General features: G+C 38.8%; 2 protein-coding genes, 2 long non-coding RNA genes and 1 other non-coding gene across 6 annotated transcripts in view; 3 read left to right on the top strand and 2 right to left on the bottom strand.

The window, feature by feature from the left end:
* The window catches only part of LOC139190340 (uncharacterized), a 75,542-nt gene extending 68,976 nt beyond the window's left edge, over positions 1 to 6,566 (bottom strand). Inside the window, exons 1-3 of one of the 2 annotated variants that reach the window (XR_011574491.1) lie at positions 5,658 to 6,566; positions 5,477 to 5,574; positions 5,296 to 5,393 (exon numbers count right to left, since the gene is read on the bottom strand). This is a non-coding gene — a long non-coding RNA (uncharacterized lncRNA). The remainder of the gene's footprint in view (positions 1 to 5,295; positions 5,394 to 5,476; positions 5,575 to 5,657) is intronic. The other variant, XR_011574492.1, reaches the window with a different exon arrangement.
* On the top strand, positions 215 to 10,966 carry LOC103455038 (uncharacterized). Its single transcript, XM_070810406.1, has 5 exons — positions 215 to 412; positions 488 to 554; positions 694 to 772; positions 880 to 1,295; positions 9,906 to 10,966. The coding sequence occupies exons 1-4, from the start codon at positions 228 to 230 to the stop codon at positions 936 to 938; spliced, it is 390 nt and encodes a 129-aa protein (XP_070666507.1). The 5' UTR covers positions 215 to 227; the 3' UTR covers positions 939 to 1,295; positions 9,906 to 10,966.
* Positions 10,967 to 13,199: 2,233 nt separating this feature from the next.
* Positions 13,200 to 15,901, top strand: LOC139190337 (uncharacterized). The gene is made up of 5 exons (XR_011574490.1): positions 13,200 to 13,467; positions 13,551 to 13,710; positions 13,815 to 13,883; positions 14,595 to 14,653; positions 15,552 to 15,901. It is a non-coding gene; the product is annotated as an uncharacterized lncRNA (long non-coding RNA).
* Positions 15,902 to 17,392: 1,491 nt separating this feature from the next.
* On the bottom strand, positions 17,393 to 19,678 carry LOC114822939 (uncharacterized). Its single transcript, XM_029098127.2, has 3 exons — positions 18,989 to 19,678; positions 17,828 to 18,919; positions 17,393 to 17,494 (listed from the first exon to the last, which is right to left on the bottom strand). The coding sequence occupies exons 1-3, from the start codon at positions 19,676 to 19,678 to the stop codon at positions 17,393 to 17,395; spliced, it is 1,884 nt and encodes a 627-aa protein (XP_028953960.2).
* Positions 19,679 to 19,811: 133 nt separating this feature from the next.
* On the top strand, positions 19,812 to 19,916 carry LOC114822941 (small nucleolar RNA R71). The gene has a single exon (XR_003771090.1). It is a non-coding gene; the product is annotated as a small nucleolar RNA R71 (small nucleolar RNA).
* Positions 19,917 to 27,958: the final 8,042 nt, after the last annotated feature.

Raw genomic sequence — 27,958 nt, 5'->3', positions numbered from 1 at the left:
TTTTTACGCCTGGGGAGAGGGAGAGGGAGAGACAGAAGAATGGCAAAGCAAAAAAAGCGAAAAATTTGAAAAAAAAAGAAGAATGATGACTCGAACATTGCTTAAACCCGTTTTATCCCACGTTGGAGTGTGAGAGTCTGTAATACCAAGCAACAACTCTTGATAGCAGTTACATAACTGAGGGGAAAAAGTTGGAATGTAATGTAATGTGATTTTGTTCACATTTTATGCAATTGATCGCTGGGCATTTGAAGACGAACATGGAGGAAAAGTTGGATAATTATCCTCCTAAACTGAGCAGCTATAATTATAACACGTTGAAAAAAAAATGGAGCTCAAATTTGAAACTGCAATTAGCAGTTGCAATTGGTTTTATTCCTTTCCCACAAAAACTAAATGTCTTCACTCTCAGGTATGTTACTTTGATGTTTGATTTATTTTTAATTTCCATTTTTATCATTAACTCCATATTTGATCAAATATATAGGATGATTGGTGAATCCCCAGTGATCGATGCGTTTTCAATATATGAGTTGGTGGTTTCGTTCTTTTGGGTAACTTCGTTTAATTCTTTTTTTCTCCTGTCCATGAAATTTTAATTAATTTAGTAAAAATGTTCAATTTTGGTTTCTGGGAAATTAAAAGTTTGAACCTTTTTTATTTGTGTAATCAATTTTGAAGTTTGTTTCACAGGGAAAATATGGAAGAAGGAAGAGAAATAGCGGAAGAAGAGGGAACAAAAATAGTTTTGAGTCATCCTATTCTGTTTTAGGTAACATATTTTCATCCCTTTTCGTTTTTCCTTCTGTCCATGATTTTGTTTTTAACTAATTTAAACAAAATGATCATTAAAGTTTGAATCTTTTCTATTTCTTATAGATTTGGGCCTCAAGAGCGGAGCAGAAGAGGACTTGATCATGTTTTTTTTCTTCATTTAGATGGTTGATCTACTCTCTTATTTGGCGCTCTGACTTTTTTATCTGCTTCTATTTCCTAGGTGTATTTTTTTATAGACAATTGGTGGACGATGGTTTGACGGGACGGCGTGCTCTGAGAGGCTACGTGAAGGGTATATTTCTATTTTCTTTTTCTTCCATGTTTTATTTATTTATTGGTGATCAAATGATACTTTGTTCTTCTTCCATTTTGGAAGAAAAATGTTATAATTGCTCTATTCTGTAATGGTTTTAAGGCTTTACAGATGTCCTTAATTGTTTATGTCATGTTTAGTTTATCGTAATACTGTAATCTACGATCAAACCTATATATGTAGTATGAACGCTATATCATAGAAGGTGTTTGTACCATACTTGACCAATCCCGAAACTACCGAGCACCGGCCAACGCTATACTGTCAAGGACCCAGAAGAGTTCCCCTCCGACCAGGAGGCCAATCACTACTCGACACGTGTCAAGATTAGAAGCCAATCAGAGCGCAGCACGTGTCGACATCAAGAACCAATCACAACATGACACATGTCAATGTGACAAAGCTACAAGTTTTTCTATAAATAGGGGTCATTCCCCCACAATATTGGCTAATGCCATTTGTGTTAAATCATTCACAAGAACTCACTAAATTGAGAGCTTGATCCTTTGTACTTGTGTAAGCCCTTCACTACTAATAAGAACTCCTCTACTCCGTGGACGTAGCCAATCTGGGTGAACCACGTACATCCTGTGTTTGCTTCTCTGTCTCTATTCATTTACGTACTTATCCTCACTAATGACCGAAGCAACCAAGCGAAGGTCACAAAACCTGACACTTTCTGTTGTACCAAAGTCTTCGCTTATTTTGTGCATCAACATTTGGCGCCGTCTGTGGGAAACGACACTTATTCCTACTCTCTTTAGCTGTGTCAAGCTGGTTTCTATCATTCGTACACTTTCTTTTGATCAGGCATCCCTCTCCAGCATGGGAAGCGAAGGAAGCCACAGCACACAGAATGACACCCCCCTTGCACATAGTGCGAAACAACGAAAGAAGGAAGGAAAACGAGTTCTTCTTCAAGCTAAAGTCGATGAGTTGGAAGCTCAGAACAACAAGATAGCAATGAGGAATGAGGTCCTCCAGGAGCAATATGAGAAGCTCTTCGAGACACTTCACGAACCTAGGCAAGCTCAGACACGCGAGCTTGTTGCCCCCGTGGAAGTCAACCATCAACTGGGTGCCCTCCAACATGGAGGGTCACATGCATTCGACATAGATATCCCTGATAGGGAACAAATTACCCCTCAATTTGATAATCAACATGAGGCTTCTCTTAACCCAGTTGCTTCGACCCGAACCATGAGAAGCGGAGGGAGACACCTCTTTGCTGAAGGGGCAGAAGGATCGAAAGCCGTCTTTCGCGATTGTCGGGATTTCCTGAAGCAACGTCGAGAGAATTCCATCCATATAAGCTCAAAGATCAATGACCCAAGGATTTCTGAGAGACTCGGTCCCCTGCCACGGCCCGAGCCGGCCACCAACTTGGGGAAGGGGCAACAAGTCCTAGAGAGACATGAGGGTACAGGGGACTCAGAGGTGTTCCGACAGACATACCCTGGAAGCCAGTACAGCGAGTCCAGGGAAAAATCACATGCCCTTGATCAAACCTTCCTAATTCCAGGAGGAGATGGAGATTTACGAAAGAAAGCTCCAGTGGCACATAACTCCGCTCAGGACCCCCTTGTCCTACAACTTCTTGAGGAAGTAAACAAGTTGAAGGCTGAACGTCAGGCTGAAATACCTGACTGGAACCAACCCAGGCCTGGCCCTCTTACAAGGAGGATCCTCAACACCCCCCTTCAAGCAAAGACAAAGCAGAAGCTTGGCTTGCAACTTTATACTGGGAAAGAGGACCCGATTGAGCACCTTAACCTCTTTGAGTCCACCATGGCATACCGGATGCACACCGACGAAGAGCGATGTCTTCTCTTCCCCTCCACCCTCTCTGGCGGAGCTCTAAATTGGTATTGTCGTCTTACACCTGAGACGGTAGACTCATTTGAGGAATTGAGGAAACTATTTGTTTCCCAACACATTTTCCAAACCGATCGCTTGCACTCTGCAGATGACCTGTACACTATCCGCCAGAAGCCAGACGAGTCATTACGTATGTATGCTGGCCACTTCAGCCATGAATACTCCCGGTGTGCCGAGGCAGACGACAAGACTGCCCTCAAAGCCTTCACGGCAAGCCTACGTGATTGTTTCTTTAAATACATGATCAATGCCAATACTTGGAAGACTTACTCTGAGGTGATGGCGCAGGCTTATAACCATGCCTCCGCCGAGGCAAAGACATATCAGGAGAAACCCCCTCACCCAACGCCATGGAGGAAGAACTAGCAATAGCTAAAGTTTTACGGTTGGGAAGATCATCCAATGTTTCTCTAGTACAGGACTCTAACAAAGACCCTGAAGACTCCGACATTGCAGACTCAGACTTAGAGCTAAAGCTAGAAGAGCCCTCATCACTAGAACTTCCAGGCTCTGACATCTACAATAAGAAGAAACAAATTCTATCACTACATGCATGATCAAAACATAAGGAAGTTCCTATATTACCCACATGAAGATGGTGCAAAGCGATGCCGGAACCCTTCTCAATCAGAAAGCAATCCGTCTTCCACAGTCACTACAAAACAAGCAAATGAAGACCGTGTCAAGCGCCAAAAAAAAAAAAAAAAAAAAAAAAAAAAAAAAAAAAACAGCTTCATCCAAAAATCTTCACCCGAAAAGCTTCACCTCCAAAACTTCACCCAAAAAGCTTCATCCAAAAAGTTTCACCCAAAAAGCTTCACCTAAAAAAGCTTCACCCAAAAAAAAAACTTCACCTCCAAAAAGCTTCACCCAAACAGCTTCACCTAAAAAAGCTTCACCCACAAAGCTCACCTAAAAAGCTTCACCCACAAAGCTTCACCCAAAAAGCTTCACCTCCAAAACTTCACCCAAAAAGCTTCATCCAAAAAGTTTCACCCAAAAAGCTTCACCTAAAAAAGCTTCACCCAAAAAAAAAAAAAAAAAAAAAAAAAAACTTCACCTCCAAAAAGCTTCACCCAAACAGCTTCACCTAAAAAAGCTTCACCCACAAAGCTTCACCTAAAAAGCTTCACCCACAAAGCTTCACCCAAAAAACTTCACCCGAAAAGCTTCACTTAAAAAAGCTTCACCTACACAGCTTCACCTAAAAAAAACTTCACCTAGAAAGCTCCCTCTACATACTTTCACCTACAAAGCTTCACCATCAAAGCTTCACCTCGAAAGCTTCATCTACAAAGCTTTATCTACAAAGCTTCACCATCAAAGCTTCACCCAAAAAGCTTCACCTAAAAAAGCTTCACCCAAAAAAAAACTTCACCTCCAAAAAGCTTCACCCAAACAGCTTCACCTAAAAAAGCTTCACCCACAAAGCTTCACCTAAAAAGCTTCACCCACAAAGCTTCACCCAAAAAACTTCACCCGAAAAGCTTCACTTAAAAAAGCTTCACCTACAAAGCTTCACCTAAAAAAGCTTCACCTACAAAGCTTCACCTACATAGCTTCACCCAGAAAGCTTCATCTACAAAGCTTCACCATCAAAGCTTCACCTCCAAAGCTTCACCTACAAAGCTTCAACACAAAACCTTGCTCCAAATAAACAAATTTTGTTCACAAAACCCAAGATGCCCTTGAACTTGTACAAAAACACTTGGGTAAACATAAACATTTTTTGTTTTACACCCACAAGGGCCCAAAATTTTCCTTCTTATTTATTCACTTATATATGTTCCCAAACATATTATAATAGATCCAACAACAAGCCAAAGTCCCAAGTTTCATAATGGACAAAAGTACAAGCAATTCATCAATAATGAAGGTGCTACAAAAATTGGAATCTGCCCCAAAATAGAAATCCAACCCAAGAGACTTTTTCTCTCTCTCCCTCTTCCGCCTCCTTTCATCTATCAAATTTCTGCAACCTCTGCTCTTCTCCAATGGAGCTGAATTTTAGACACCCTATAGTTCTTGAGCATATGAACAACTTTCAAGAAGGAACCATTTCTGTTTGAGCGACGGAAATTACAGTGTTGAAGCTCCAAACATGATAGTCGGCTTCTTGCAGATTTCGAAGCTGTTGTGATGTTTCGAAGATCTGGAAATATTTAACCGTTAGTTCATCCTGAATTTTTGATATGTTATGAAAGAGTTGATGAGGAACAACTTCAATGAAGAAAGCATGCCGATCTGCTCAATAGAAAATGGAGTTTCGAAGCTCACAACAAATCTGACGGGTTGACAGAAAAATAATAACCAGTCATTCATCATACCTGGATTTCTGGAGTTATACTGCTCCGAGGGATCTCAAATTTGGATATGTTGTAGTTCACGAGCTGAGGAACAACTTCAATGAAGAAAGCATACCGATCTGAACAAGAGAAAATGGAGTTTCGAAGCTCACAACAAATCTGACGGGTTGACAGAAAAATAATAACCAGTCATTCATCATACCTGGATTTCTGGAGTTATACTGCTCCGAGGGATCTCAAATTTGGATATGTTGTAGTTCACAAGCTGAGGAACAACTTCAATGAAGAAAGCATGCTGATCTGAGCAAGAGAAAATAGAGTTTCAAAGCTCACAACAAATCTGACGGGTTGACAGACAAATGATAAACAGTCACTCATCATACCTGGATTTCTGGAGTTATACTGCTCCGAGGGACCTCAAATTTGGATATGTTGTAGTTCACAAGTTAAGGAACAACTTCGATGAAGAAAGTATGTTGATCTGAACAAGAGAAAATGGAGTTTCGAAGCTCACAACAAGTCTGACGGATTAACAGAACATTGATGAACAGTTACTCATCATACTTGAATTTCTGAAGTTGTACTACTCCGATGGATCTCAAATTTGGATATGTTGTAGTTCACAAGATAAGGAAAAACTTTCATGAAGACGACTTTGCAATCTGAGCTATAGAGAAAGGTGTTATCTTGCATCCACTCAGGCTGATTAGTGGAAACGAAAAGCAATTCCACCAAAGAAAAGATGAAAAAGAGAGAAAAGCTACTAATTGCACTTGATCTTGTCTAGTCAATAGCATGCAGCATCAAACACACAAAAGTTGGAAATATTTTTAGATAAAGCATATACGAATGTGTGACATCGAAATAAGGATTCGTTACTTTGACAAATTAGTAACACGCGAGACACCTCATTCGGCAACTCTCTTCGCCTGAAGACTTGGGGGACTCCCACCATATGCTACTGCACCTTGATACTCGGCAGTCTCACAACCACTCAGTGACTTGGATTTTTCAAGTCTCCAACCGAGAAGTTTTCCTCACTCGGGAAATTAAGGGAACACTACCTCAAACTACATGCTTCACTCACAAAGCTTCAACAATACAGGTTTCAACAAAAGCAAAAATTCAAAGAACTTTATGAAGAAGGTTTTGGTGTATTTAACACAATATGTTGAAATGAAGCAAAGCTTATTTATTAATATTTTCGATAAGCCACAAATATGTACATATACATGAGTCAAAATAAACAAACAAAAGGGAGCCTTCACAAAAGTTGCTTAGGGGAAGTCTCAGCAGTCGGTAGAGCCCCAGAAAGAGAAAGCACCGGAGGGTGGTTATCCGGAGCCTCAGTACTTGACAAAACCCCAGAAGGGGGAGGCATTGGAGGTTCATCATTTGAAGCTTCATTACCAGGTACAGTCCCAGAGGACGAAGGCAATAAATGCCTTTGGAACAAACCCACAAACCGCTGATGATCAAGTAAAACCTTACCATCAGATTCCTTCATCTGGTCAAGCTTCCTCTTCATGTTTGTAGCATAGTCATGGGCGAGCCGGTGCAACTGCTTATTCTCATGCTTGAGCCCTCTAATCTCCTGTTTGAGACTCATCACTTCAGCAGCCAATGATTCAACTTGGCGGGTTCTAGCAAATAGGCGTTGGGCCATATTAGACACAGAACCTGCACACTGAACACTAAGAGCCAGAGAGTCCTTAACAGCCAACTCATCAGACCGTTTGGAAAGTAGTCTGTTATCTTTGGGAGTGAGAAGGTTCCTGGCCACCACTGCAGCGGTCATATCATTCTTCATCACAGAATCCCCAACGGTAAGAGGACCAGTAGGGGATATGAAGGATGGGCGCCATATGTTGTCTGGAGAAGGCGTGGCTGTCTCTTCTCCAAGGTTCAAGTCAAAACGACGGTCGGAGGGTCCAGACATTTTCAAATGTGTTGAAGAAGGAAGAGGTCAGACAAATCAAGATCTTAGAAGTGCAAGAAATGAGCTTCCACTGGTAGAGATTCAAGTGTGCTGTGGAACTTAATGCCAGCCTCTATAAAAATCTGCACTCGACGGAGCTTCAGAAATCGAAGAGGCGTTTGCTTTCTCAAAAGCTGGGCTGCTCAGAGACCACGAGGGCCGATCTCAGAAATCGAAGAGGCGTTTGCTTTCTCAAAAGCTGGGCTGCTCAGAGACCACGAGGGCCGATCTCAGAAATCGAAGAAGCACCTGCTTTTTCAGCCTCGTCAGCACCTGTCACATGCACAATCAGCTTTGCGGAAATTACGGGCACTCTGTCGAAGATTTCTGGTGAAGTAGAAAGCACGTGAATCTTACTGTTCAATCACCGCTCTCCATATGCACCATCAACTCCTCGGGTACCACATATAACTTTGTCAAAGATCTCTGACAAAGTTTAGGCACGAGAATTTCGAAGTTCCAGCTACCCTACTATTACCCATAAGGGTAAAGGAACAGCACCACTGCTTGACAACTGGAAAGTCCCTATGTGTGTCGACCTCCGTGTTTTGCGGCAAGACAGGTTGGCAAGAACGTCCAACCTTTACTCACATTCGAGAAAAGACTCCCAACATAATTACTTTCTCAAAAACCGGAGTAGCACCGCTTTCCGAATCTGGAGAGTCAGATCCTCGACGAGATTGCTTGTTCGAAAACCGAAGAGGCACAACTCTCAGAACTTCGAAAGCCAGATTTCCTTAGATAAAGCTTGTCTGTAATCTTCACACGTAATATCAGCTTTCCAGATACCACATACCACTTTTTCAAAGTGCTCTGACAAAATTAAAACACGTGAAGCTGGCAGCTCCCACTACATTGCTGTGACCAAGAAGGGTAAAGGAATAGCATTACTACTTGTTATTGGGAAATCCCTATATACATTGACCTCCCTCCTCAACGGACAGGCAAACCTGCAAAAATGCTCAACCCTTTCTCGCATTCGAAAAGGCACCCTCAACATAACCTCTCGAAATACTCAGCTTTATTTCCCCCCGATAATACCTCAGCAAATAAGCCACACCAAGAACAAGAGTATCTCATATCATCAGGGTCGAAAGCAAGAGTATCCCATATCATGCTTTCTCCCTGTCTTTGTCTTTGTCCTTGTCCACACCTGCAGGACAAAGAGAAAGAGAGCAGTCAGTCGGAACCTGAAATCAAACCTCCAATTTGGAACTGACTGCCTGGAGCCTTTGCCTGGTTGCTTACTTAGCATTGCTCTCGAGTACCCATCCTCAACTGCTGTCAAGGTCACGAATTCCACCGGCAAATACCTCATGACAGTTGATCAGATATTGGCTCTTTACACTGAAGCTGCCAAGCGGGGATGAGTCACTATGAAGGAATGTTCTGAAGGACCATTTAAATGCAAAGGTTGCACACCACTTCTGCCATGCAAAAGATTGAAGCAGAAGGTTCAACGGTGGGCTGAAACAGATCACTACAGCACGACACCTTTCCAGACCACATTCATTATTCCGTCAACAGCAAAAGTATCCCATATCATCAAGGTCGAACGTACTCTAGATTTGATGGACTTGTTTTGACCCTCAAATTTTTGAGTCGGCCTTATACTCTGAAGGGCACCAGAAAACCCTCCAGCACAGTTCAAGAATAAGCCTGTGGAAAGTTACTTCTTCAAAAGCAAAAGTATCTCATATCATCTCTTATCCATTTGCTTCTCCTTATCCTGACAGTTGAATGAGAGACAAGGAGAAGAAGAACAATCAACCGGAAGCCGAAGTCAAATCTCTGATCCTGGGTTGCTTACTTGGAAGTTTGACTGCTTACCTTGTCTGTCACCTCTTTCGGCAGATCTCCTAGCTCGGCGACTTGGGGGACTCCTACTATAGGGTTTGTATCACACTTGACTAAGCCCGAAACTACAACTAAGCTTCAAGTGAAATTGATACATTACCTTGTGCGTCAACATCAGCTAAATACACCATTCCCGGATGGAGGAAAGGTACTTCCAGAGAAGGGCAGATGAAGATCAGACCACACTTCGGTACTTAGAAGTTTCGTGATTACTCAAGGGATCGGATCTTGCAAGTCCCCAACCGAGGAGTTTCCCTCACTCGGGAACTTAGGGGAGCACTGTTTGTACCATACTTGACCAATCCCGAAACTACCGAGCACCGGCCAACGCTATACTGTCAAGGACCCAGAAGAGTTCCCCTCCGACCAGGAGGCCAATCACTACTCGACACGTGTCAAGATTAGAAGCCAATCAGAGCGCAGCACGTGTCGACATCAAGAACCAATCACAACATGACACATGTCAATGTGACAAAGCTACAAGTTTTTCTATAAATAGGGGTCATTCCCCCACAATATTGGCTAATGCCATTTGTGTTAAATCATTCACAAGAACTCACTAAATTGAGAGCTTGATCCTTTGTACTTGTGTAAGCCCTTCACTACTAATAAGAACTCCTCTACTCCGTGGACGTAGCCAATCTGGGTGAACCACGTACATCCTGTGTTTGCTTCTCTGTCTCTATTCATTTACGTACTTATCCTCACTAATGACCGAAGCAACCAAGCGAAGGTCACAAAACCTGACACTTTCTGTTGTACCAAAGTCTTCGCTTATTTTGTGCATCAACAGAAGGGATTTTATTTTCTTACTTTGTATTCAGAGGAAACAAAGAAAAACCATGGGAAGACATCTACAGTCGGTCCAGGAACAATGATTATAGAATTTGGTTCAACTTCTTATTTCCTGTAATCAGTTCAACTTCTTAATTCTTTATATTCAGTTGGATTTCCTCTTCGTTGGGGTTGATTATAGAATTTGGGATTGTTCATTTGGTGTTTCAAGTATTCGTAAGAGTGTTTGCTTAGTTTTTAGGGTGATATCCTTATTGCGTTGCTCTTTACTTGGACCAAAATAAAGAAACACACTTGAAACCCTTGCTTTCTGTAAGTTTTTTTAGGAAAGGGGAAAAGTACGGGTAGCACTACTTCTCCTTTTATTTGAATAGGAGTGAGGAGACAAGAATGCATATACACTGCAAAAAAAAAAAAGGTCTAAGAACACAATTCATTGGTGCCCTTTTATCTCGAATTGATGAAGTAAAGATGTTCTTTATCTGCGTATGCTTTGTCTATTGTTGTTACTTCGTGTTTCGATCAATTTTTCTTTGCATAAATAAGATGCCATGCAAGCAAGTAAAGCTTTCTGGGTTTTACATGTCTACTGATTCTGAAGCTGGAGTGCCAAACCATGAAAATGGTCGTCAGATTGAGGTTTAAGAGTTGCTTGACTATTAAATATTTTACGTTGTTTAAAATATTGTTCAACGAAGAGTTGCTTGGCTATGAATTAGTGTAAGATTCAGAGGAATGTAGTTTATCATACTCAAGAGTGCAGGTACGCATAATTTTATATGTAATTGATTCTTCTTCGCTAATAATCTTCCCCTATTTCCTTTTGTTCTGTATATAATGGATCGTCTTAAATTTACAGGTTCATGGCTCATTCAGGCTGCAAAGGATTTGATTACTTTCTTTTTAGGAATATGAACTGAAACAACTTCATAGTTCGGGTGTAATTATTTGTCTTATCAAGTAAATAACTGTATCTTATGATCTGTTTGTTTTTTTCATGCATGGGATTGTATTTTTGATTGGAAGGTTATAAAAATGAACACCTTTTACAGTGCTCCAAAATACGATAGATATACATGTTTTGCACTAATAAAACAAGATTATTACTACTTTATGTATTCAATTTTATATTAAGGTACAATATCTATACCAAATAAAATAGGGTTGGCATATACACATTAAGAAAACAACCTCCATTTTCACTTTTAATAGAACAAGGCTCGGGTTTGATTGTAAAAACAAAAACAAAATTGTTACACTAATTTTTCTTAAGAATAAAAACATGCTAAGGCGATCTACAAATAAAGAGATTGGAAACTAATGTAATAAACTTTCATCTTCTATAGAAAAATAGAAACAAGTTAAGCATGAGCAATTAAGAAAACACCATTTTTAAACACATAAAATTCAGCTCTCAACGGATAAGAATGTTGATAGACAAATGAACACCTATGCCTCCTAAAAAAGGCTGTTTTAATCCTCTCACACGCAAGTGTTGTTTCCCTATTGCATGAAAACAATTGACACAGTATATAATTAAAACCAAGTAGCGCTGGTAATTAAAAAAATGCCTCTTGCGGGACCATGATGAAAGAGACCATGATTTAGTAATGGCATCATCATGTTACAAGTAGACTTTATGTTTTTATATGTACATATTGTTCATCGTTTTGTTTTGGATCAATGTATCAAAACATACCATCATTGATCATGATATATAGCTCGAAAAATGTGACATAAGCCGTACAATTAAACATTAATGTCATTTTCATTTACATAAGTTATCAAACAAATTTCTCGCGCCCTTAAAGATGTTGTCCGTTAGTCGTTTTCAATTTGTTCAGTGAGCCATTTTGACAATTACAATGAAAAAAAATAAAGCAAGACATATTTAGGGGTGCGTAGCGCCCGTGATTGAAAAAATGCCTCTCGCACGCACGTGAGTGCGTGCAGAGAGGCTAGTACTTATAATGCACAAAATAACGATGCATTATAAAATATTCAGTATAATCGTCTAACTAAGACAATTCTCGCAACAAATAATACCAAATATAAGTCTTATTTGGATGTGCTTTAAACTAACTGAAAACGCTTTTGATGAAATTGACTTTGGGTTCCAAAAGCATTTGAAGTATTTTTGGAAGAAGTACCTTATTACATGAAGCACTTAAAATGTTTTTTTTTTTATAAAGGAAAACTAATGAAAAGGGCTTGAAAACTTTGAGTTTTAATGATAAGGACAAAATAAAGGGTAAAGTGAATAGTAACAGGATTGATTTTTTAGTGTAAAAATGTGGTTTTTCATTAAAGTGAACAGTACCGGGTGCTTTTCGTTAAAGTTCCCTTTTTATAATTCACTTGGATGTTTAACAAGTATTGATTTTTAAAATATTTTCACTAAAAACGATTTCAATCATTTTAAAATCACTTTCAGATGAGTCCGCAAACGATGGAATCAATAAACAAGTGCCTACGAACATGGTTGAAATATCATTAACACTCTATTTCCCAACCATATAGTAGCCTCATTTCCTCACGTCATCAATCCCCGCACAGAGAAGGAACAGCACACAGTACAATGATCCTATGAACTATTGGCACACGTGTGGGATGATCCGGCGGGGCCCCGTCCGAGCTGGCGACACATCTCCTGCTTGGTTTAACCAGTCAAAGACAGGGACAGCTGAAATCGAAAGGGAAAAATGGAAGTTACGAGGAAGATTGCCGGAAAATGGAAAACAATTCGTGGAAAAAAGCCAGAGGGTTTGATTAGGGCATGGTGGGGGCCCAGGTGGCAGTTGGGTACTTGCAGTCTCGGACAAGCGACGACGGAATCATATTTTCAACGCCGTGAGCTGCGGTTGCGGTTTAAAGACTCTTGACTCCAGGTTTTCTACGTAATTTTATTTTTCTCTGTTTTGTAAGCATGACGTTTATTTTTGTTTGAAAACTTTGAGTTTTATCAAAATTGACTTTTTAGTGTTAAAATATAGTTTTTCGTTAAAGTGAACAGTACCGAGAGCTTTTCGTTAAAGTTCTTTTTTTTTTACAGCTAAAAAATAAATAAATAAAATTGTTCCATTTGGTGATATATTTACAATTTAATAAATAAATAAATCTGGCATAGGCAAAATGTCACAGCCCGTCCCAATTTATAATACTCGGGATTGTGAAAAGACGAAATTGCCCTTAAACGGGATTAAGGTGCGTCACTTTGGCATTGGTTTTTACATAATTTCCCTATACTATTGTTAACTGGGATATTATATAGGGTTACAAACTTAAATTTGGACTTAGGTTTAAGTTTGTATGTTAAAAGGTTGTATTATGGATTTAAAAAGACCACGTGGATCCCATATTCCCCAATTATTTCCCTAAAACCCGTAACCCACTCTCTCTCTTTATCTCTCTTCCCTCACGACTCTCTCTCACTCTCAGTTCTCTCTCTCTTCCTCTCCGACGCTCAACCTCACCCAAAACCACCTAAAACATAAACAAACGTCCAAGATAAGACCACATTTGGACTCCTGGAACTTCCACGATCACGTAGACATCAATTTCAGGTAAGTTTTGCTTCGGAAAACCCTAGTTTCAAAGTTCCCGTGAAATGGTATTGTTCATGATCTTCTAAATGACTACGTTTTAGGCTAAAACAAGATCACAGCGAGCTTAGTGAGGTCCCAAGGAAGCTCGGAGTGCTTCGTTGGAAGTTTTTGGACGTAAGAACACGGAGATCGACAAGTTCAAAGTTTGGCCGGAGCTTTCGAGGCATTTTCCGGCGAATCCCCGGCGAGTTAGGAGTCGAGGTAGGTATCAATCCCTTCGTCTCGTCAAATACTACAACTTTCCTTTTTTTTCACTCAATTTCGTTGAGTATTGAAGAAGTTATACTCATTTGAAAAATACCCAGTTTCCGGCGACCTCCGAGGCTTTCGAGGCCGTTTCCGGCCAAACCACGGCGAACTAGGTGTTGTACAAGGTACCATTCTCTTTGTCTCTTCAAGGGCTACAACTTTCGTTTTTGAATCACTTGATTTCGTTGAGAAATGACAAAGTTATGGCAATTTGAAAAACGGCCGCCGGAAAAACCAGTCCGGCGACCCAAGGAAGAAGAAGGTGCGCGTGGGGGCGCGTAGGTCCGTGCCTTCCTTGGCGCGTGGGGGCGCGTGCTACAGTAAAAAAATATTTTAAAAATATGTCGACGTCCGTGACGTCGAGTAGATCACTGTGGTATATTCATATACCCAATTTGAGCACCGTATGAGAAAGTTATTAAGGATTGTTGGTTAGGTGTTCGAATAACGTTTTATAGTTTTGGTGAAAATGTGAATTGATGATCCGACCGTTGGATCGTCACCAAAATTTGATACTTTGTAATACGTAATATTTGAGGATTATAGGAACTTACAGATTGGGAATCCGATTTGCGGATCTTCCGAAATTGGAGTTGTAAGTCCATAATATAGAATGTTAACCGTCACTTAGTTTTGGAAATTGACGGAGATCCAACCGTTGGATGGTAATGAAATTTTAGGATGTTATCCTAGAGATATATTGTGGACCTCTGGAAGTTATGGATTTAAAATCTGAGTGGCAGATCTTCCGGATCGAACTACGTAGTGACGTATTTTATATAAGTTATATATTCTATCGATATGAATTCTGAGGTTGGATTTGATTACTATTCTAGGCGGCGATCGTCGTGACGCCTTGATGTGTGGTGCTAGGGAGTTGTTGGACGAACTCCAGGTGAGTGGGCAGTTTTGTTTTCCGTATATATATATACTTGACGTTTCCCAGAAATTGAATTGAAATGAAAATATGTTTAAAATGAAATGCATATGAGTTATGTGGAAAAACGGGAAGTGAAATACCATGCATAGAATTGATATGAAAAGTATATAGAAATGTGAGTTGAAATGCCATGCATGAATTAATATATGATGCATATGTATGAATTGGTGCGGTGGACGCACAGGTAAGAATTGATTTATGATGCATATGTATGAAATGGTGCGGTGGACGCACAGGTGAGTATTTATTTCTGTTATGATGATGTTGATGTATATTGAGCTCAAATCCTGAACCATAGTTTAGTGCTTATAGTATTCACCGCATCGCACGCTCGCCTTGGATCCAAGTAGATACTAGTCGTACAGTCCACGCGGAGTGGGTACGACAGGCCAGTCGCGAGAGTGTTAGTGAGATTCCGACTGGTGGGTGACCTTAGATTATGTGCACAGATGATTTATGAGAAGCACTAGAGCGTAACTTATGTGCAGAAGGCCGGACAGGTCACGCGGAGTGACTCCGGCAGAGTGTGAGAGTGATAGATTTTGAGCTCTAGGTTCAACCGTACAGGGCTATTAGAGGGCCTCCGGTTGATTACTTTCTTGCACCTGATATGATTATTGCTGATGCATCCATACTTAACTGTTGAATTAGACATGACATGGCATGATTGATAAAGAAAAAATGTTGAGTTAATGAATTAAAGTATTGAGAATATATATGTATATTTATATTTTACATTTCTGGGAAAGTATACAGGTTTTACGGAGAGGGGTTACAACGTTTTGAGAAATGTTTGGATTTGGAAAAGAATTGTTTTACTGACCCACTCAATTTTGGTTTTGCGCCCCTCCAGGTTCATGAATCACAAAGGTGTGGTGACTACGAGGAATTTGACGGTGTTCTGACAGATTGGACAAAATTAGGACTCACCTTCGGGTGTATCAACTTATAAATTGTATCTTAAAGCTTCCGTACTGTGCAAATGGTTACGTCACTCTCACGTGACGGCCAGCATGCCCTCCTTCGGGACGGGGTGTGTCACAAAACTAGGAGTCTCTTTTTTTGTTTTCGTGTTCTAAATAAGACCATGAGATGTTAAATTAAGTTATGAAAACGCTTGATTTGACTCACTATATTATATTATGAAACGTTATGAGAAAATAAAGTATTTACGATATATATAATGTTAGCTTACGTTGTTTAGTAGGATGTTAAATCTTGAAATTTGGTAATGATTATGGGGAGGTTGTCTGGAAATTGGTTCAAAATTGAAAGGTGATCAAACAGTGGCCCAGAATAAATGAAAAGTGTTTGAAATTGCATGGCGTTTAATTAAAACCAATAAAGTCCATTAGAAAGTCACACTAATTAAAAACATATTGCGTGACTTGACAGAAATATACAATAGCTTTCAAAAGTATAAATTCGGTACGACTGCATGCTATATACTATACAGTGCCCTTTTATGACACGAAAGGTTACATCTAAAGTGCACCAAACAAGTGCAAAACATGTCCCCAAATGGCACCTTCGTCCACACCTCCCGGCTAAATGCAACAAACGAGTCGAATAACCGCCCGCCTCTTCTGCTCATCTTAGCTCAACGACGACCTCATTTCGGTTAGGATAATACTATGGAGATTGAATTTGTAGATAAAATTTTGTAAACTAAATAACATAGAAGTTGATGATTGAATTATTAAGTGTTGATTAATGTGCTGATTTCTTATTTGTGACATAACATTTAGTTTGCAAATTTGGTTTACAAATTTAGTCTGCCTATATCATTATTCTTCCGATTAATTCCACTACAATCCCACCGCTACATGCACGGCACTCCAATGAAGCTTCGTGACGAGAGGTCAGGCTGCAGCTGTGACCTCATTATCTTAAATGGGTTAACAGAGGTTAAATGACTAATTTAGTCTCTTGCATATTGAGGGAGACTTAACAAAAAATTCAATTTCAATTTAATGCATATTGAGGGAGACTTAACAAAAAATTCAATTTCAATTTGAGGGAGGCAAAAAGTTCAATTTCAATTTAATGCATATTGAGGGAGGCTTAACAAAAAATTCAATTTCAATTTAATGCTTATTGAGGGAGACTTAACAAAAAATTCAATTTCAATTTAATGCTTATTGAGGGAGACTTAACAAAAAAATTCAATTTCAATTTAATGCATATTGAGGGAGGCTTAACAAAAAATTCAATTTCAATTTAATGCATAACAAATTTTACCTCAAAGATTTATTTCCTAATTTTTTACTACGGAATCTAATTTTTAAATACTTCAGACCAACTCCAACCCTAGGCTAAAAGTCAAATTTTTAGCCCAAAATTCCCCCCAAACACCCTCCAACCCAAGCTAAAATATTGGGCTAAAGGGGGAATGCTAAAGTTGGGCCAAATTCCCCCCCCCCCCAACCGCGTGGACTCGCCCAGTTTTGGGCCACTCTTGGCCCGTGGACTTGCGCACGCGCCCCACGCCCCCAACTTGAATTGTTGTAGATCTGGTAATAATTACTGTACTCAGTTCTGTGGTGTATGGATCTGTCATTTAACTGTGCTTCTCCTCCATGCATCGCAAAACTGAGCTGCAGAAAATTAACTGCTCAAAATTATGTCTCTGTGCTGGATCTGCAACAATCTCCCCCAAACTTGCATCTGTGAATGACTGTTTGTGTTGACTGCTTAAATTTCCAGCATAGTGTAGATGTGGTTGATGTAACGGTAGACTTGCTGCTGGGTGCAGGATTCCAGCTTAGGACGCGCTTTATTTTCCACGTTCGCAACCTGCAATTAACCAAGATGCGTATATTAAAAACGGAGCTAAAATCAACTGCGTGAATAAAGAAAAAAAAAATTTGGATTTTTCACGTTTATTTTTATTTTTTATTTTTTTAATAAAACTTAGGTATGGAAATGCATCTAGAAAAAAAAAATCAAATGAAAAATAAAATAAGGAAAGAATTTAGAAAAATTGGGTTGCCTCCCAACAAGCGCTTTATTTTAAGTCTGTAGCTAGACGTTGCAGAACTCCGATGGCTAGATCACTGGTTCATTCAGAGTTGATGACTCACCTACACCATGTTTCTCTATGCATGGTTTTAGTTGATGTTTGGTAACCTTCAATGAGAAATTTGTGCCCTTAGCCTTAATGTCCACATTACCATTCTGAAAAACTTTAGTAACTAGAAAAGGGCCTTTCCATCGAGACTCTTGTTTCCCTGGAAATGACTTGAAATCTGAACTTAATAACCATACTTTTTTACCAGGATGTATTTTCTTAAAATTTGGGCTGCTTGGCAAATTTTCATGTTTTTTCATAGTGTTAATTGGTTGGTCATCATGTAGCACCCTTTGCTGCTGTGGTTTAGGACTTGTACAATCACGAGTTAAATTCGGGGGCTTTATGGACGAATGATCAGTTGATGATCTGTTCATAAACTTGGCACTTGGTAAACCATCCAATGCATCAACACGCATGCATTCTTGCTTGTCACCTGAATGTACGCTTGCTTTAAACAACTTGAAAACAACAATTTGATCTTCAACCCGGAATGTTAATGTTCCGGCTTCAACGTCAATAAGAGTCCGGGCTGTTGCCAGAAATGGGCGTCCCAAAATAATAGGCGTTGTCAAATCCTTATCCATGTCCAACACCATAAAATCAGCCGGTAAATATAAATTGTCAACCTTCACAATAACATCTTCAATGACTCCTCTAGGGTAGGTAATTGAACGGTCAGCCAATTGAATAATACTGGAGGTTGGCTTCAGCTCACCTTCACCTAAACGTTTGAAAACAAAATAAGGCATTAAGTTTACACTAGCACCTAAATCAATTAAAGCACTACTAAAGTCACAATTTCCAATGGTGTAAGAGATAGTAAAACTCCCTGGATCTTTTTTCTTTGGAGGTAATTTATGCAATAAGACCGCACTGCACTGTTCTGTTAGAATCACTTTTTCGGAATCCACAAGCTTCTTTTTCTTTGTACAAACGTCCTTAAAAAACTTGGCATAAGATGGAATGTTCTTGATTGCATCAATTAATGGAAGATTAATTTGAACTTTAGCCAACGTTTTCATGAAATCTGTCAACTGTTGATCTTTAACTTTAGGCTTCAACCTTTCTGGATAAGGAATAGGAGGCTCATAAACACGTTCTGCAGTTTTTGTGGTAGCTTTTGCAGTATTTTCGGATTTGTCTTGGGACTGACCAGAATTTGCAGAATTTTAAGAATCTGCAAAAATTGCAGATTTAGTTTGGGGCTGTTCTGCTACCTGCGAATTTCCAACAGAATTTTCATGTCTGTTGTAACTTTTGCCAGACCGTAGAGTTCGTATAGCATTGCATTCTTCTTGTCCTCTTAGATTAGGTACTGTTTGACTAGGAAATGTACCCGGAGCTCTTTCTGAAACCTGCACAGCAATCTGCCCAATTTGTTTTTCCATATTTTTCATTGATGCATGCAGATTTTGGATTTCGTGAGTGGTAGTATTTGCTAATTTTTCAATTGCAACCTCCCAAGCTGCCTTAGGTGCAGCAGGTTGATGTACCTGCTGTTGAAATTGAGGCCTTGAGTGCAGATCTTTGTCCCACTTTAAATTAGGATGATCTCTCCAACCTGGGTTGTAGAAATTTGAATACGGGTCATATCTGGGACGTTGAAAATTATTAAATGAATTAACCTGCTCCGCTATAAACTTCGAATAAGCATCTTTATGTGGACAGTTCAAAAAATCATGATTTGTCAAGCTGCAAATGCTGCAGGCAGCTTGTAAAGGCTGCTGTACAGCAACCTGTGAATCTGAAATTCTTTGTAATAACATGTCAAATTTTGCATCAAATCTTTCAAGCTTTTTCTCCATTTTTTCAATTTGTGCCGACACGTATGGTGAACCATTTGACATCTCAAAAACGGATCTAGATTGTGGCTGCTCAGCTGCCCATTGTTGTGTATCTGCTGCCATTTTTTTCAAATAATAAACAAGCCTTTTGTGCATTTTTATCTTTGTACGAACCTCCGCATGAAGCGTTGACAAGAGTTTTTGTAGTCACATTTAACCATCTGAAAAATATATGCAATTGATCAGTAGTGTTAATACCCGAATGTGGACATTTTCTAATCAACTCTTTGAACTGCTCCCACGCCTCATGAAACTCTTCATTTGGCTTTTGGGCAAATGATAAAATCTGAGTTCTCATGTCAAGAGTCTTCGAAGCTGGATAATACTTGTTTAAAAAATTTTCACTGAGTTGGGCCCAAGTTGTAATGCTTCCAGATGGGAGTGTGAGAAGCCATCTCCTTGCTTGATCTTTTAGAGTGTATGGAAATAAACGAAGCTTAATAGATTCGGCTGAAAATCCCCTCACCAAAATATTTTTGCACCCCATTAAAAATTCTGCAATGTGCATGTTAGGATCATCAGATGATAACCCATGAAACATAGGTAGAATATTCAACATGTGCTATTTTATTTCAAATGCAGACCTTTCCTCCACTGCCGGATTAGTAATGCAACTTGGTATATTTGTGGTATGGGCTGTCAATGAATCTCCGAGGGGCAGACCAGCTTCTGGAATTACAAATGCCATTTTTTCTTTGCTGTGCAGGTCTTCAGAATTTAAAGATTGTAGACAAGTTACCTACTGAGGAGGAACCCTCTGCAAAGTTCGCTCCCTGCGTTTCCTCCTTAAATTCAGCTCAAGTTCTGGATCAAATGGAATCAATTTCTGCACTGTTGAACGGGTGCTGACCATGCACAGATTTATGAAATCTGCACTGTTGTACTGTTGTAAACTGTAAAAATAAAATAAAAACGAAAATTAAAATTTTTTTTATATGTATAAACAGCAATAACTAATTGAAAATATGATTCGTAGGGATTATTTTAAATAATCCCCGGCAACGGCGCCATTTTCTTGATAGGATTTTCACTACTCATGTGAACGGGCTTAAATCTCCTATTTTACTTGCAAGAATCACAAGATTATTGTAGTATAAACGGATCTCGCAAGGTCGTCTCCACAGGGATTATTAAATAATTCGAAATTAATCAGATTCCATTTAATTATTGTAAAGTAGAAGTTCAGGTGATTGATTTTATAACCTAATTAAAATAAAAATGAAATTAAAGAATTAAAATAAACAATCTTCAATATTAGAGCTAGAGAAAAAAAAAACAGTTTTGGGAGAATCAAATTAAGAAAGCACTGGGTTCCACCATCACCTAGCAATCCTATGAATTTTTACCCATTACTTATGATCTATACATGTCACTTTGAAGGTTAGATTTTCCTAATTCATATTGTACTTGGAACCTCCAACATAGAACGTATATCTAACATGCAACCCGTCCGGACGTTCGGATCAAATCTGAACATGAAAGACTCATTATGCTTTATGAAAATCCTTTGAAAAACCATGCAATCCTTAAGACGTGATATTCATCCTAAGTGAAATTACAATTATTAATCATAAGAAGCCAGCGTCAATTTCAGGGAACCTTCCGACCAAAATTGCATCAAATTACTTTTCTAAAGATCCTAATGGTGATCAGGCATTAAGACAATTAGATAGTTTTTATCCTGGAGATTAACAATTCAAAGTATGCATGCAATCAATCATAAGCAATTAACTAAAAATCACATATTCATGCTGAGGCTCAAGGCTTCGCCCTAGCAAAAGAAATTAGTTCCGCATATTCATAATTGAAATCATAGAAAATATTATTAAGAAAAGGATTGAAAACACCTTCAAGTAGAAAATCTCCAAAACCCTAGCCCTTCTCTCTGTCTCCAAAAATTGCATAAAATAGAGCGTCCTCAAATATGGTAGACGACCAAGCAATATATCTGCTAAGCCCCCACACAAACCCTAGGAAACTAAAATTAATTCCAATAAAATAGGAAACATAACCCTAATTTAAATGGTAAAATTCGTCTAAAATCTGAACAGCCACGTTTTGGACCCATAATCTGCTCCAAAACTGGCCCAATATAGCTGGATTTAATGTTTGGAATATTCTGAACACTTCTTCAGAAGGCCACGAACCCATCCGAGGTCATTTTGGGCTCCAAAAACGCAATTTAAGCCCAAAAACGTCATTTTCCAGCACTGCGCACTGCTTCTTTCTTTTATCGCCAGAAAATAACCGCTTGATGGAAAAATCCCAAATTTTGATACGATTAAGCTAAGTGACTCATGAACGTCCTCCAACTAGAATCACTCCAAAATTCGTCCATTTGATCCTATTTTGCTCCAGAGGAAGTCGAAAGTCCTATATTGAAAATACAATTCAAAGTATCAAAATTCTTCCAATATATTAACCAAAATATACTAAGCTTAGGGTAAAATATATAATATAAAATCTACTCAACAGGCTCGCTCCTCAATACATGAATGATGGGCTAGAGTTGATGCTCGCGGCGAGGCGGTTGCTTAGCTGGCGGCGATGCTCTTCTAATGATGGTGAGGAAGTCTCTTTTATAAAATAAGGGCTTGCTCGTCAGTACATAAATGATGGGTTAGGAGTGATGCTCGCGGCGAGGCGGTTGCTCAGCTGGTGGTGTTGCTCTCTAATGAAGGTGAGGGAGTCCCTTTTTATAAAATAAGGGTTCGCTCCTCAATACATAAGTGATGGGTTAGGAGTGATGCTCGCGGCGAGGCGGTTGCTCAGCTGGTGGCGTTGCTCTCTAATGAAGGTGAGGGAGTCCCTTTTTATAAAATAAGGGTTCGCTCCTCAATACATAAGTGATGAACTAGGAGTTATGCTCGCGGCGAGGCGGTTGCTCAGCTGGCGGCGTTGCTCTCTAATGAAGGTGAGGAAGTCCCTTTTATAGAATAAGGGCTTGCTCCTCAATACATAAGTGATGGGCTAGGAGTGATGCTAGCGGCGAGGCGGTTGCTCAGCTGGCAGCGTTTCTCTCTAATGAAGGTGAGGGAGTCCCTTTTATAAAATAAGGGTTTGCTCTTCAGTACATGAATAATGAGTGCTTTCTAATGAAAGTGAGGGAGTCCCTTTTATAGAATAAGGGCTCGCTCCTTAATACATAAATAATGGGCTAAGTCCCTCAAGTATTTTTCATGAGGCCCAGTTGAGGCCCAATATATGGTACATAATGTAGTCCCCCAAGTCTTCGGAGGCAATATTTTTCTACCTTGCACTAAAGCTTTGTAGGTGAAGCTTTGCAAGTGAAACTTTAAAGCTGGAACTCTGTAAATGAAGTTTTCGAAGTTGATGCTTTTGTAAGTTAAGCTTTTGAAGCTAATTGACATGAGTGATGCTCATGAATGTTTATGTTGATTGACATGAGTGATGCTCATGGATGTTGACATGAGTGATGCTCATGAATGTTTATGTATGATTGGATGAGTGATGCTCATGAATGTTTATGTATGATTGACATGAGTAATGCTCAGATTTCTTTTGTAAAACTTTGATCTGATTTGTTTTCTGGGAATTGGGCTCCTTTTATACAGACTCCACCCCTTAAAATGCTAGCTAGCATATTTAACACTCCTTACTAATGAAAACTAAGTGATAAAACCTTCAATTAACTCTCTAAATCACCAATTAAGACAATCACAATTGAGACCTATTTTGGGTTCATAACAAAGTGAGTGCCCAAGGGTTCCGGCATAGGTGAAGAGACGTGCATCCCCCGATTTGTGTACCACCTTGATTACAAAATAAAGCTAATGTTGGAGCAATATTAGAAAATATGAAAATAACAATATAATTCCAATAATAATAATAATAAAGGAAATTAACAACATCTAGTATACAAGATTAATATAAACAACTAGAGATAGAGTTAGAAAACTGACAAACTTAGAGATTGAGGTTTGCATAAATGCAATGTCCTAAAGATAGAATTTCGCCCCTACTCTTGTGCTTGTAGTTCGATAGGCGTCCATCTCCCAGAATTCAACAATCTATAATCCGAAGTCAAAGCACTTCAATCTTCGGACTCTGGTGAACTTTATATATTTCGTACTCTCAAGACACGACTCAGAATTTGACACATGGATCATTTGAGAAACAAAGTAGGGAAACCCTATTTCTCAAGAGTAAAAATTAACTCTAATTTTCAATCTTTAATACCAATGGTTTCATGGGTTTATATATGAACGAAATTTTGTGAAAAACATGTTCATTTGAGCAACATCTATAACATGCAATTAACAAATTAAAGGCGGAATCATGCTTGCATGCACTCAAAACAAAACATTACCCATGAAATTCAAAGCCTAGTAGTTAGGTGAACCAAGACTCAACTCAAAAGAAAGTGAGTTGAGAAATTTATACCTTTGTAGATTCCTCTTTGCAAAAGCAAATGATAATCACCCAAGAGATAGGGCCTTTATTCCTTGCTTCTTAGATCCATGGATTTGGATGGAAGAATAGGTTTCTCCAAGTTCCCAAAATTGAGAACCTCTAAGTCTCCACACCAAGGTAAGATGTGAAGAAGAGATGAGTGAACTTGGAGGAGAAAGATTACTAGCTAATCCCTCCAAGGGTGGCCGGCCTCTTTAGAGAGAAAGGAGAGCTTTGTGTTCTCTCCAATTTCCTCAAAAAACCCTAAATGAATTTTGGCTATAAAGTCATATTTATACCTTTATTCATTGGAGTGGCAAACTTGTAATTAAAGCAAGTTCACTACCCTTCCTCTAAATGGCCGGCCTTAGGGTATTATTGGGCTATTTTGGCCTTTGTGAATCATTATTCATTAAGTTGTCATACAACTTAAGTCAATGGACTTGACGTTCAAAGCCCATTGGGCCTTAAGGTCCAATACTATCCCGAGGTCTTTAACGAACTTATTCTTTTGATTAATTAACATATTAATTAATCCTTGCCATAAATAATTAAACCATTTAATTATTCTTACTCATATCCGTTGTTTCTTCAATCTCTACCTTACACGGTGTACGATCCATTAGGTTCTTTTTAGCGAGGCAGTGGGCGATTAAAACTCTTTCAAATCGATTGTGAATTGAAACTTACTTTCAATTCTCCCTTTAGTGTTTATACACGTTTAGGGCTTCCACAAACCACGAGTGACACCTAGCAGCATATCATGGTTACCCAAGCTAATCAGAAGAGGTGGAGAACCTATTCAGTTTAGGATTACAATGAAATACGGTCTTTCTCTAATACAATACTCTTGACCACATTGTTTGGTTTGATAGTTTATTCATGTCTACTATCCAATGTGATTCATTTACTTATATGATTATCTTGAATGTGATTTGGAACGACTTCCTAAATCTCATTCATACTCTGGCCAGAGATTCTTAATCATATCATAGAGTATTCTCCCTTAAACAGTTTGAAGGTTAGAGATCCCTTGTTGCACATTCACTTGCCTCCATCGCTAAGTGGCTTAACCCCAACTATGCCGTGGACACCCGCGAATGGAGTGACTTTGACATAATCAAAGATCAAGGACCTAACCACAAGACAACTATGATGCCTCAGGTCAAAGGACTACTTTGCATTATCCCAACCATGAGATCTCATGTGACATGAGTATGAGAACTCTTCGTTGATCGTGTTCAGTGAACTCATTCCTTATTGAGCACCTACGTACTTGTCTTGGTGTCAGTCACACCAATGACTCGAGACTAGTCACTCTCACTAAGAGAAGACATAGCACATGCTGATCTTAACGGATTGTCAATGCCCAATTGGCAATCCTATGATCATGAACGTTTAGGATATGTATACGAAAGAGAATGGTCTCATGAATCTAACTTCTTTAAATTACATTCTCCTAATTACATATTCCTTGGACTCATCGTTTAAGCATATAACATTTATATGAGACGGCTTAAAACAATAATCTATGCCCTTGATATTAAACTAGATTAGTTTAACATGTGAAATGTCCGTAAAGTATCATCATATGATTGGTTTTAGGGCACATTTCCAACAATATAGAATCCAACTTCAACTTATTAAAGAGATGTAACTTTTCATCTATAAGTATACATCACTTATCAAGGGAATATCACCTAAACAACATAACCTTTCTAAGAAATTGATTAACACTTTTTTTCATTTAATTATTAAAATTATATATTACAATATTTCATATTATAATATATAATTTCCAACAATCCCCCACATGAATGAAAAATTAGGAAGAATTTGAGAGTACAGGCGGACAAGAGATGCATCGGGAAAGGTGTCTTTTGGACTTGAATCTACCCTAGTGAATACTTATCGGATTTACTTGGTGATGCAGTGAATATAGAATCTTGAACTGTTCACCGCAGCAGTAAACCGAGATAATAAGCAACACACATCACTAATCCTAATATATTACGGTTCATACGGTTGTGTTCATTTTGGTCCTGAATAATTCCCAGATTCATGAGAGCTTTAGAGAATTTAGCCATCTCATACTCATAGAAGCGACCCACTTCTACTCTCACATAAGTGACCACTGATTAAGAATAGTCTGCTCTATTCCTCTTATTTATAAGATATCAATGTCATTAAGTATAAATATACAACCTAAAATTTCTGTAGACAACACACTTCTTCCATCATAGGAATGAGGTATATAGTGTGTTAACTTCTTTGAATCATGCCCAACCAGTTTGCCTATTGAACTTAGACCATGGGATCTCCAATCAACTAAGTTAGGTTTTCGCTCAACTGATTCATTTGTTATGTTGGTTTTAGCCTCATTCCCGTCGATGACCAACTTACTCTCCAGTCTAACCTTTAATAATTGGATCCACTACTAGGTTGACTATTTTTAATGGTGTGCACAATCCATCTCATGAAATTATATTTTATATGAGAGTAGTTGTTTCTCAATTTTAAGTCCTCAAAAGTATATATATGTCGGGACTTTTCTAAGTAATTTTCCTATGCTTGGGTAAACTCCCCCCCACATTTAAGGTATACATTGACACGTCTTTAACCTTTCAATACCTTAAAATACCATTGCAAGAGATATTCTTTATCTCTTTCTACAAGCAAATTACTTTTTCATTCTACTTAAGTTGACATATAATCCAAAGATAACTATGTCACTCCCCCACGATTCACTCACATTGTGGTTGCTCTTTAATGCTATCAGTTACTCTTCATGATACTTAAGAAGTATGAACCAGTGAAGATATTTTCTCTTTATCTATCTTCACTTCTAAGCTTCCAAGCCTCACAAGTCCTTTTTATGTCTATCTTCAATTGTTAGGGGTTTGTCTGTAGAACGTACACAGTTTCCATGGTAAGCCTAACCCTACATTGCTTAAACCTTTCAAAGAAGACTTTGGTCCCCACAATTGAAGCGTCATCTTCAAGACGAATAACTCAAACAAAATGAGTTCATGATTTACAATTTAACTACGGACAACATCACTACTGATTGTCACAACATCACGACTAATTGTCACTACTCAAAGTCAAATTTCAATGTCTTACCATGACGAACATGGTTCCTGTGGAGCCAAAAATATTCACAGGGCGACACGTGGATTTTTGGACAAAAATGACAAAAATACCCTTGCAGTACAACGAGGTTCCTACGCGCAAGCAGCGGGCAACCCTCTTTCAACCAAGACAGAAGTGCCCAAAATAGGTAACAATTCAAAGTCCATCTCATCAAATCCTTTCTACAAGGTAATTCCCAAACACATTCCTTTTAAATTATGTTAATTGGCTAATTAATGGGTTTATTGCCTAATTAACCAATTAATTGTCAATTAAACCATCCATTATATCCAAATAACTACAAAATACATCCCATTCAACCCTAAAACACCACATGGCCGGCTATCCCCATTTCAAAACCTAATCCATCACTTTTTTCTACCTTTTTCACCATTTATTCCTTTTTATTACCCAATAAATTCAAAAACCACCAAAACATTCATCTTATGTTTAATAGCCAAATAAATAGGCTAATTAAACCTAAATTAAACCTCAAAACCCTAGCCACCTCCTATCCCTATAAATATACTCCCATTCTCACCAAAAAGCTAATTCCAACACTTTGGCAAAAATCCCAAAATTCTCTAAACACTCATTCTCTCTAAATTCTAACTTTGGCATCGGAGGTTCTTCGGCCAAAGCCCCCCCCATTCATCGTGGGCGCGTGAGGCTCTTGGCCTTAACCTAAGGTGTTAATTGTTTTGTAGGTGCAAAATCGTCCAAGATCGAGGAGGAAGAAATTTGCATCCACAAATTGGTGTTCATTGAGAGTTGAAATCCATACTCGTAGAAGACTCT

The sequence above is a fragment of the Malus domestica genome, chromosome 13 (assembly GCF_042453785.1).
Source record: "Malus domestica chromosome 13, GDT2T_hap1".
NCBI classification, from domain to species: domain Eukaryota; kingdom Viridiplantae; phylum Streptophyta; class Magnoliopsida; order Rosales; family Rosaceae; genus Malus; species Malus domestica.
Note: the sequence above shows the minus strand (reverse complement) of the source record. Positions and strands in the feature narration are given on the sequence as shown.